The 12,007-nt window shown below is 39.0% G+C and overlaps 1 protein-coding gene across 5 annotated transcripts in view; it reads right to left on the bottom strand.

Moving 5' to 3' along the window:
* Positions 1 to 12,007, bottom strand: part of LOC133845584 (protein Shroom) — a 56,375-nt gene that overhangs the window by 9,301 nt on the left and 35,067 nt on the right. The window contains exon 1 of one of the 5 annotated variants that reach the window (XM_062280079.1): positions 4,139 to 4,185. The exons of the other annotated variants lie outside the window; for them this stretch is intronic. Within the exon in view, the coding sequence (XP_062136063.1) occupies positions 4,139 to 4,170 (32 nt within the window). The 5' untranslated portion in view covers positions 4,171 to 4,185. Of the gene's footprint in view, positions 1 to 4,138; positions 4,186 to 12,007 lie in introns of those variants that run through there. 5 annotated transcript variants of the gene reach the window in all.

Here is a 12,007-nt window from a genome sequence, read left to right as displayed (position 1 = left end):
TATATAATATAAAAAGTCAGTGACAATAACAACAACAACTGAACCTCATCAACATCATGGACATTTTGATATTTCAACACTCGTCGACGCATGATCGACGATGGTCGTGTCAACTACACAGATACAGATGCAAAGATACACAGCTGCAGATACAGATATATGTACATGTACATGTACGAAGATACATAAACAGATACAACAGCTTAATGTGGAGTACCCCAAGTGCGAGTGCGGGGTACAAGTACATTCCTATGGAATGAAAGTGAGAGATTGATGGATGGATGGTGCGTCCGTCCGTCTGTCTGTCCGTCCGTCCGGCAAGTTGATGTATTTATGTAGACGACAGCAGCAGTATGTGCCAGTTAATTGCACAGCTTGTTGCTGTTGTTGTTGTTGTTGTTATCGTTGTTGACCTTTAGCATATTAATGATTTAGAGCAGCAACAAAAACAAGAGCGAAAGCAAGAAACAATCGCTTGCATTGTTTGCTGTGTCGCGCCCAAAGAACAAAGTTGAAACAATGCCAAAAAACCGATTTAGACTAGACACAATAGTTATGCGAGTTATTGATGTAGTTCATGCTTAAATCAATCAAGGTTAATGCCAGATGGTAGCCATTAACTGTGATCCAATCCGCTACGATTCCGACTCAGATTGAGACTCGATCGAGTCAGACTGTAATTAATGAATGCCAATCACAATCGATCGCAGTGATATCATGAGCAAACCAATTTGCATCTGTTGCCGATTATTTATGCAAATCTCCGAGTGTGAAGCTAAGGGAATATTAGACAACTTCAAAGAATTCTCACGCCAAGTCCAAGTCCAATACCAAGAGCAGGTTTCATTCGATAATAGCAAATGGCAATCGATTGTTGATCGATTTCTCGAGTCGCAGTCGCAGTCGCATTCAGAGAGTCAGATTCATAGTCAGGCATTGCCCCCGGGTTGTTGTATCAACATTGAAACTGTGTATGTATCAATGTGTATGTGAGAGTGTGAATATATGTATGTGTGTGTGTATGTGTTTAGTTTACTTGGTGACTGGGGCTGCACTCCAGTTGTTTTCTATGTCACGCGCTTCACAGCCGAAAAGCAAACAAAGCGCGGCAGACGAATGTGTGTTGTTGGTTCTATGACTCGACAGGGAACGAATGCTACTCATACTACTCACACTACTCACACGAGTGTTCTAAGCATGAATGTAACCACTCACATAACTGGACAGCTGACGTCACAAGGCCAACAAACACTCAAGAACTGTGTGCAAAAATAAACAATGGACCAAGAATAATAATTTCCATGAATGGATATATCTGAGAAGGTAATCAAAACTAAGCAAAAAGAACTCGACTGAATTCTACAAGTCATAGCTCAGATTTTTACTACTACTATGGAGAGTATGCCACACATCTTAGATCGTTTTATCTACGAACTTAACTTTGATTTCCCAACACACATTTTAGACACATTTCCTTGAACGAAATCTACATGTTGCTTAGGCATCTGATATGCTATTAAGAATGTCAGATTGTTTTCAGAGTTATGAGTACATTTTGCATTCTTTAACTATTTCCTTGTAAATTTGTGTGTGTATACAGTAGAAATCTTGCGCAATTCGATTTGGTGATTATTGAGCGGGGAAACTAATGAGCAGCTTTTCGAAGGAAATCTGATATGCTGTTTAGATTAACAAGATTTGTTTTAAATGGAAATATGATACATGTTTGTTTTTAATTGTAAAAAATTACATTTAATTTATAGTATTTTTTTGTTTAGTGGGAAATACACAATCTATGGGTATTTCTCTAACAAAAATGTCGCGTGCGACACTTTTTAAAATGAAAAACAAAAAACAACATATACCTAAACATTTTTATGTGAAATAAAGATGAATCTTATATGAAGCTCTTGATTATTACTTAAATTAGAGCTAAAAATGAGGGAAATCGTTTTCTCATTCAAGAATTCAAATTTGAATGAAAACCAAAAAATTAAAGAATTTATAAACTTTATAGTAAAACAGGAAAATTCCTAAAATCAATCTTTGCTCTAAATATAGAACAAAACCATAGGTATAGTAATAACCTTTACTTATTTTTAAAATTGTTTCAGTTATGTTTTTTTTCACTATAAAAAGTGTTGCACATATTATTAAATCTTTTCAAATCTAAGAATTGAACTGCCTTTGGTTTACCTAAAGATTTATTCGGTTACTTTCAACCTATGGCCGTAAAATGCGGAATTTTACCAAAAATGCCTAGGTAAGCCTTACATCAGCCATAAGAATACCGCTCCTCTTAAAATCAACAGCGATAATCTCACAAATGGTTCTCTGTTAGGGTATTTAAATAGGTAAATATTGAATTTGGCTGCCTTAAATTGTTTATTTTGTTGATTTTTCGACGCAATTTGCTGGCCAATAAGGCAAAGGCGAAGGTTTGTGGAGCGGAACACCCAGACGAACAAATCAGCGCCATAAGAGTAAGAGTTCCCAGATTGGAGACTAGGCGAGTGACAGGGGGAGTAGGGAGTGGGGAGTGGGGGAGGCGGCAACTGGGAGAGTGAAGGAGACCCAGAGCAAGAGCAAGAGCAAGAGCAAACGCAAGCCCACACCCACGCCGAGAGCTTTTGGCTTTGTTTACAAAACCTTGGACGTGGACGTGTGGCGAGCTGTTCCAAGCAAACCGAACGTTGGCCCCAAGAGCTTGCGATTTGTATGTGATGAGTGCCACTCCTAGCTTTGTGTGTGGATAATACGGCAAACTGAGACTGCGACTCCGACTGCGACTCCGACTGCGATAGCGAGAGGAAAAAGAGTTAAAATACATCCGCGTATTGTTTGGAGGCAACACAACAATTGCAGTTGCACGTTGCAAGCGTTGCAAGTTGCCAGTTGGCAAACGTTAGGCGCTTGATAATTAACGGTTTATTGATAAAACGTTACAAAAATAATGACGATCACAGGCCGATTATCACCATCGACCACCATTCGACGATCATCCGATCCGATCCGATCCGATCCGACCATCATCATCAGCGAACCTCATGCCTGCCTCCAAGCCCCGTTTGGTCATTTGGTGGGCGTTTTTCCAGCAACAACAACAACAACCAGCAACAGCAACAGCAGAAAATGCCATAAACATAATTCTCTGGCGAGTGCGATGCGATGCGGCTGTTTGGGGCAGGCAAAGCGTGAAATTGTTTTTGTGCCTCCATTGCTGCGGCAGCAGCCATGACATTCGATGCCTGCCACCTTTCCTCTGTCTCGTGACTCCTCTCCCTACTCCTTCCTCCTCCTTCTGGCCCTAAATAGTTGCTGCGCTGCGCTGAGTCAAAGCAATTTTTATGTGTACAACGAACTCGCTGCGACTGTGACTGTGACTGTGCAACACAACGGCGGCATTTTTATAATAAAAATAATAATAAAAGAGCAACGACAGCACATACACTTGTTGCATTGCAAGCGAGGATGGGTATGCTGGTTGCTGGTTGCTGCTCGATGGTTGCTGCTCGATGGTTGCTGCTTGTTGCTGGCTTGTTGCAGGACAGGAAGCGTTGCTCGCTGCCTTTTGTCGTCGCCTCCCAAAATTGGCTGCACATTTGGCATTCATTTGGGTTTTGATGTTGCTCGCGTGCAGCAACAGCAACAGCACAACAGCAACTGCGAATGCCAAGAGCAAAAGTCTGGCAAATGAATAAAAAATAAACGCAATTAAGTACTCGCAACAGCAACAGAAACAGCAACAAGACAACAACAGCAGCAAAGACAACAAACAACAAATCAAAAAACGAGATCAAGATTTGGCTTTGATTGCATTTTCAAGGTTGTTGTTGCTGTTTGCTGTTGTTGCTGCTGCTGTTGCATTGCCCAAATTGGCGCGCTGCAATTAAAAAGAGCTGCGTATATGGCATGATTTGAGTGTATATACATATATATATCTGCTTCTGCTATATATACATTTTACTATGCTTGTAGCTAGGAAACACGCGTAGCTCGTCTCACTCGCGCTTTTCCCATGTGCCCCAAATTGCGCAGAGTCAAAGCGCCAATGACGTCATTTATTTCATTATTTTGTCGCTATTTAAAGTTTTTGCATAATCGCAACAATACATAAAAATACATTTGCCACGATTACCTAAAGCCCAAGTTTTGGCACCAATGCGACATCGTTTCATTTAAATATTATTTTGTGTAGCTTTTCTGCTCAAAACAAACCGTTCACAAAATCTAAACAATTTACTATAAATACAACGCGCGAAATTTGCCGAAATTATCCGTTGCTTTTCATTGAACAAAACGAACTGAAATTTGTATTTCAAAATGAATTTGAAATCGAGATACTGCCCCGTGACGATCCACGAGATACTCGATGAAAACGACGCAATTCCTCATTTTCCTCAATGTAAGCAACAAAATATTGAGCATATGACAAAAAGACAGGGAAATGTGTGTTCTCTTATAATTAAATAACGAACTGGGAATGCCCTTGCTAAAAAGCATATTTAGCATGACAAACTAGATAATAATGGGAGTTACTTTGCGAGTAGAACAAATAAATGTGGGAAAAATATTTAAAGGCAGAAAACAATGCCAGCAAATTAATCACAAATGTTATAAAGAGGTATTGTTTTATGGCACGATATGCATAAATATGCTATAATGTTAATTAAATCACAATTAAATACTAGATGAGTTAAAGATAAGATAACATATAATATTTGAATATTGGATTGTATTAAAGTTATATACAACAAATTTATAATAATTATTTAAGTCTCTAATTAAATTAACATTTGCATAGATATTTATATACGCTTTTATAATAATTATTTGTGTCTCTAATTTAATTAACTTTAGCACACAAATTCCCATCGAATCATTGTTTGACAAACAATTAACGAATATCTACAAATCATCTTTTATTTATCCTTCAAGCAAATTTCGCTAATTCACATACACAAACAACTTTAACAATTATCAATATTATTTTTAATACTCCAAAAAGTTCTTTTAGTATCTCCAAAAATATGTTCGTTAATTATTATTGCCAAGACATTTTGTCAAGTGTATTTTGCTTGATAAATTGCTGCATCACGCGAATAACTTGAATGTCGTTTACTAAATGAAACTATTACATTTTTTTGATTTTCATTTTCAATTTGAAATGCAAATCACATAAAAAACACTTGTGCTCTTTCCAGTTGACAAGGTCAATTGAGTTGTGCGATAAGATGCAACTGCAATTTGCTTATCAACATTTAATTGAATTGTGTAATGAGTCAAGTTAAACGATTTGCTCCACGTCGCTGTGGCATGTGGCATGCGGCACGTAAAACATAGATGCCAGAAACTAGCTCAGTTTTTTGGGAAGACTAAAAATAAATGGCATAATTCGAGTATGAACGATTTATAAGAGAGCGACAAAGTTGACGATGATCACAAAGATAATGATGATGATGACGACAATGATGATGTATAAGAGGAAGAGCAGGAGATGAAGATCTAAAACGACGACGACGACGACGACAACATGAAGCCAAAACAAACTGGCGCCGTTCCATTTAGACAAAGAAATTTTCGGGACTGCTGATTAGCCAACAAATTAGACGCATGCCTGACATATTGGCTTTTATAAATGTTGTTGTAAGTTGTTGCTTGGTGGTGTTGTGTTTTGTTGTCTGATTTATGCAGTGCGGCTGACCCAAAAAAATGTAAATATATAAATTGTACAACAACAAAATAGTAGCAGCAGAAGTTGGCATCGCATTGCAGGAATGTTGTCGTTGTCGTTGCTTTTCATTTTATTTATGGCCAGCGTATTGTTGGTGAACTGTGGAATTTGTTTTTTTTTTGTTCAGCTTAGGTTTGCATTTCATTTCGGCGGCAATTGCAAATTGGCAGCCCCATCAGAGAGGTAAGCTAAGTTAAGCTAGCAAATTGCAAATTGGAGTTTGGGCCCAGGCTGCATTCTGATTGAAAATTGTTTTCCCTGAAGAACGTGATGCAAAACAAGCCGAGTTGAAGACGCTGCAGGATGCATGCAGCATGTTGCATGTTGCATATTTGTGGTCAGCCCATAGCCACCACAATTGGGATTAGGGTCTGGGGACCTTTGTGGCAGTGGCATTTTCTTTGTTGTTTGCCAGGTAATTCGTCATGCAATCGAGAACAGCAGCAGCAAAACAGCAAATAAAAAGCAATATTCGCCGCTTAGTTGGCGCTTTTTACTTTGTTGTATTATGCAGTCAGGCAGACAGACAGACAGACAGACAGACAGAGAGACAAAAGCAGACAAATCGACAAAGAGTCAGTCTCTCTCTGACTCCGACTTCGACTGGCTCCAGACTGCCGGCCTTGAGCTGTCGTTGTTGGCCACGTACGAAAGCAAAATGTGCAACGAGAGTCGGACGCGAACTTGGACGCATAATAATGATCGCCAAACTGCAAAAAGTGTTCACATTGATTGCATTTCATTTGCATTGTGAGAATCAATCACGAAGCACAGACCAACTCACTCACTGACTGACTAAATGAGAGAGTCAACAATCTCAGATTCAGTCTCAGTCTCAGTCTCAGTCTGTTGTCTAGCCACAGAGTCATTTATTGGTTATTAACGTGCCATAAGCTCTGGCTAAGTGCATGTGATCATACACATTTATTTTGTGTACTTACAACATGCAATTGCAATTGGCAATAGTAATAGCAATAACAATCATAATGATTGAGCACAAGGCAGACGACGCGTTGACTTGTTGACAATGGCTCAACTCTCTGGCACGTCATAGATACACACACACACATACAAACGCGATGTGAGTACACGCAGTTATAGATACATTCATAGATACAGCTAACACTGCAGCTGGCTTTGCATTTCAATTGTGGCCCAATGCTTTCGTTTTCATTCCGACTGCTAATCGACTAGGCCAACAAATGGCGCTGATTAGCAGGGAAATGGGAGAAATGGAGGGGCACAATACAACTCAGCTCAGCTCAGCTCAATTCTCGTTAGCTCTTTGTTGCACAGCTTGCTTTCATTTTCAAGGCAAACGCTGCTGCTGCTGCTGCTGCTGCTTTCACGCCCATTTCGCATGCGTGTGCAACTGCAACTGCAGCTTTAAAAAAAAAAAAGTGAATCTAACGCTTGTTTAGGGACACTTACACAGCCCAATTGCAGGCGGGCAGCAGTTGTCGAACTTTGGAAACGAAAGTGAAAGCATTTAATATGCATAATGCACAATTTGATTTGAAATGCTTCTATTTCCCCTTATTACTGGCACACACTCAGCATTGGCAATGAGTCGGACACATTTTGGTTTTGTGACTTTCAAAAATAGTCGCACAATTGTCACACAGAAATCAAATCAAATTAAATTGATTCGAAAATATATATTTTCGATGACGATTTGACACTCTCCCAAAAAGATTCCCAGGCTCGTAATTGACTCCAAATGGAAGTGATCGCATTCGCTTGATTTTTTTTTATTATTTCTTCTTTTTGGTGTCAATTTGAGTTTCATACTCGTAATAAAATTAAATTGCTTTTTAAGTTTTACGGCTAAGTGTGAGTGTGTCAACTGTATGTGTGTGTGTGTGTGTCTGTGTTGCTTTTGTAATGATGATGTCCATTAAGTGCGTCAGAACTTTTGCGTTGTCTTGTGGGTGTCACTAATTGAATTTCCACTCAGCTAAAGCTAAAGCTCTCCTCTAACGGCACTTTATGGGCCTCAAAGTGTTGCCGGGTTCTCTTTCTCAGTCTCAGTCTTGGTCTCAGTGTCAGTTTCATGTCCGAACTCTGTTGCCTCACGTAGATCACATAAAATGTTTCATTTCAATATTGAAATACATTGCGCAACTCGAACACAAACTGTAATTTCGGTAGCATCAGCCTCAGTCTTTTGTTTTTGTTTTTGTGTTTTTTTTTAGCTCCCATTTCAATTTATGCAAAACGTCTGTCAATTTCTGGCCCTTTTTTTCTGGTATTTGATGTTCTGTCTCCCAAGAATAATTGCGAGCACGTAGCGCTGAGCAAAAACAACGAAACACAAAAAAAAAACAAAAAAAAAAACAGTCCAAGTTCATTGACAGTGTCTCGCGTTGAAATCTCGTCTGGCCACGCCCGATCGACGATTGCGTTGCGATTGCGGTTATCGACTTGGTCATTAGAGGAGAAGACAAACTGACAAACGGACATGCAAAAAGATATGGACTTGGATGGGGTGTACAGCAGAGTAACGTGACCAAAACAAAGGCCCAACTCAAAAAAACAAATGACGAATTCCAAAGTATACACAACGGATTGCATGACCAAAAATTATTTGCGCTTGTAATTGCATTGACAAAATAAAAACAGCAACGCGCAAAAAAAAACCCATGCCACAAATCAAATAAGCCCTCTAACCCAGTCACAGCGGTAAAATGCGAGCAATTCAATAAATTTGCATAAAAGCCGTGAACATTGTATTTGTTTCACTTTAAAAATGATACTTGAAATCACGTTGAATTTGACTGAAACTTTTAGCGTGATTAGATAATGATCGTATATGCTTGCTAATCTAAAATTGGCTATCAAATTGATAGAGTAATTTACTGTGTAGATAAATAATGGTTAAATGTAGGCCATAAACTAACCTAGACTTCAAAGCATTAACTGCAACTTGCAGCAGAGATAAGGATATGACTGACTATAGTTGTTAAATAAATAAATATTAAACAACGATCGATTCAGCTGAAATTCGCATTATAGTTAGACAGTGAACAAATAATAAAAGTCTGCACTTGAAAGTTATCTAACTCAAACATCCTTATTGTGGTAGTTAAAGAAACAACACTAATTGTATTTTAGCGTCCGATTTATTCTGCTGCTCGATCAAGACTGACTGTATAGCTTAAATATGTATAACATAGAATGTGATATGAGAGAAATGATAATGAGAGTCAATATCGAGAGAGAGAGAGAGTTCGGATAGCCGAGAGAGCATCGAGTTAAAGTATATGTATGTATGTGTGTGTAGGCACACGTCCTACTACATTATCTAATTTATATGTAGCTAATAATCTAGTTAAAAGTTTCATAAGACCGCAGGTGATTTTAATTCAATTAAGCTTAAGTAACTCGACTTAGATAAATCTATAATTTAAATCTGTGTTTTTTTGCTGATCTGCCATCAAGGCAAGTCAAACAACATGTAGTTAAAGCTTGCCCAATCCAAATGAAAACCCCATTCAATTACATATTTCACGAGCATTACATTGCTTAAAAACAGAGATACGCACAACCAACCTTCCCAGGGCACTGTGAAATTGTTGCGTTTAAATAGCAATACATATACTATATAGCACTATATATATAAAAAATGTTAATTGCATTACATTTTGGCCAAAAACACAAAAAAAACACACACACACACAACGAAAACAAAAGCCAGCAAATTAGGCAAACACAATTTAAACATGCGCGTTGTGCCGGGAAACCCAGCCCCAGTTTCAGACCCCGCGACTCAAAGCTATAGTCAGAGCCCTAGTCAGAGGCAAGTGCTGCCTGCTCTGATTTTAATTTGGGTTTTTGGTTGGTTTTTTGTGTCGTTTTTGTTTTTTGCGCATGTTTTTTGATTTTATCAGCTGGGTGGGCTGGCCGCTGGCCGAGGGTTTTCATTTACCGTCCGTCCGTCCGTCTGTCTGTCCGTCTCTCTGACTGTCTCGTCATGACGCGCGTGACCCACTAAAGAGCACTTTTTTTTGTGGTTGTTGTTATTATTATTTTTGTGTCAAAGCAATTTTCGTGCTTGGCACAAGTCCGAGTCCCAACCCAAGACGCAGAAGAAGCAGCAAACAGCCAACGATCGATCGATGGATGGCGCTGTACTCATATGTGGTTTCCACAGTAGCGAACAGTTAACCCCGAACAGGAAGCCGAACATATTTACCTTTTGGCCACTTTTCAGCTCATAATAATTATGAATACTCTTCTTCTTCTTGTAGAGTCGAGTGTATCTCTCTCATTGGAGCATGTTTTCTTGTCGTTTTCTGGGCCCGCAGCAGCGTTTTTTTTATTTTTTATTTTTATTGCTCGCGCTGCTCGTGCGAGAAATTTTCGTGTTATAAAGTTAATTTGTGAAATTTTTCTGTTTGGATTTCTTAATGATTTGCGTGGTTCGCCTTTTGGCCACGACTCTCAAGAAAAGGAAGTTGCGCACCATTTGCCGGAGGTTACTGGAGCGTTTAGCATTGTTTCTTCATTAATTTTGCAGCTAATTGAAACCCCCCCTCAGCTTATATCTCTATAAGAGATTCTCAGTTTCAGAGTTGACCTTGTCGCTAAACTAGCCTTTAGACCTGACCAACACATCTATTTTTGTATCTTTTTTTTACTGGTATGTCGCAAGAGCCTACGCTACAAATGTTCTCAGCTGCTCACCTGCCGCTTCTTCTTCAGTTGCCCTTTTTGTTTCCTCATTCTTTTTCCTCTTCGTTTTGGTTTTTTTTTCTGTTGTCACTGTGCGTTGTTGTTGTTGTTGTTGTTGCTACATTTGTTTAACTTTTGCGGTACTTTGTCTGCCCGCTCGACTTGAACTTGCTAATGTTTTTGTATCCGTAGTCATAGTTGTTGTTGATATTCTTGCTCTGCTGCAGGTGCTTAAGGCCATGGCTTGGCTTGGGCCCGCAACTTTATCTACACGATTTTCTGTAGAATGTAAACCGTTTGCTGTAATTACAATCTACAGCCCTGAGTGGCCCTCGAGGCATGTGGGTAGCTGCAGACACTATGTATATATATGGTAAGCTGAAGATACACATTTGTATCTTGAGCATATAGAATTTGTCTAGAGAATTGTGTTAACATTTTGAATGAAACAGGATTTAAAACTCAAATTTAATTAGCTCTTCGTTTTACTATTTGTTAACGCGATTAGATTTATAGCTGTGACATTTTGTTGTCCATTAAGACTTTTAGTGTTTCTTCACTAGCAGGAAATCTGTTAATATATTTTTTATTTGCGATATGCGATTTTATGGCTTCGAGAATCATATAAAAGCGTTAAGATTGGGATATTCCTGGAAAAAGCTTTAAAATATTGCAATGAAGATAAGTTTGTTTGATTAAGTGAAGAGCAAACGGAAGCTTCCAAATTGATACTTTTTAAAGTCGAATCGTGTTTATGATATGTTTGTCTACGTAATTTAGAATTTCTTTATAGAGCATACAGAATTCAGCTCAGGCTTAAAATATATGTACAAAGCTTTTGTTTTGTCGCTGCACTCATTTAGCTTCATTTGACTTTTTTGTTTCAGAATATGCATGAATAATGTGCTCGCGTATTCCCCGGGCTATTGTGTAGATACAAATACCGAGCACAGCGAGTGCGAGACTTGATGGTTCGCTGACTGCCTGACTGCCTGACTCTCTGTTCGTCTGTCTGTCTGTCTGTTCGTCTGACTGAATATTCTCTGTGCGCCGTTCACTTTCAGATAAGTTGGGAAAGTAACTACGTAAATATGGAGCACAACAAAAAAAAAGACAAATTACAATTAGAATGCAATGATATATAGAGTAGGAACAACTGTGTAAAGTACAAATATATGTTCATATACAATGTGGGTTGCTTTTGTTTCAATGCTCGGACGGGTTCGGTTGGGTTCACTTCACCTGCGACTGTGTGTGTGTGTGTGTGTCAGTGTGTGTGTGACATTTAAAGGGGAGTTCTACGTTCTACGCTACGATAATGTGGATGGAGCTTTGGGGAAGCGCATTTGCATATCGTGTGCCCGCGGGTACAATGACATTTTCAGTCGCATGGATAATCCAGAACTTAACACGTACACTAAAACTCGATGATGGAGAGGGGAAGGGGAGGAGGGGCATTCATTAGAGGCACATTTTCAGGTAACATGCTGAGCAGTTTCACGTTTTATTTCTGTGGCTTTTATGACGCTCGCGTCTAATTATCATAATACAGAACTGGCACAGCAGCAGCAAAAAAACGATTGGCCTATTGATTGATTG

This window comes from Drosophila sulfurigaster, chromosome 3 (genome assembly GCF_023558435.1).
Source record: "Drosophila sulfurigaster albostrigata strain 15112-1811.04 chromosome 3, ASM2355843v2, whole genome shotgun sequence".
NCBI classification, from domain to species: domain Eukaryota; kingdom Metazoa; phylum Arthropoda; class Insecta; order Diptera; family Drosophilidae; genus Drosophila; species Drosophila sulfurigaster.
Note: the sequence above shows the minus strand (reverse complement) of the source record. Positions and strands in the feature narration are given on the sequence as shown.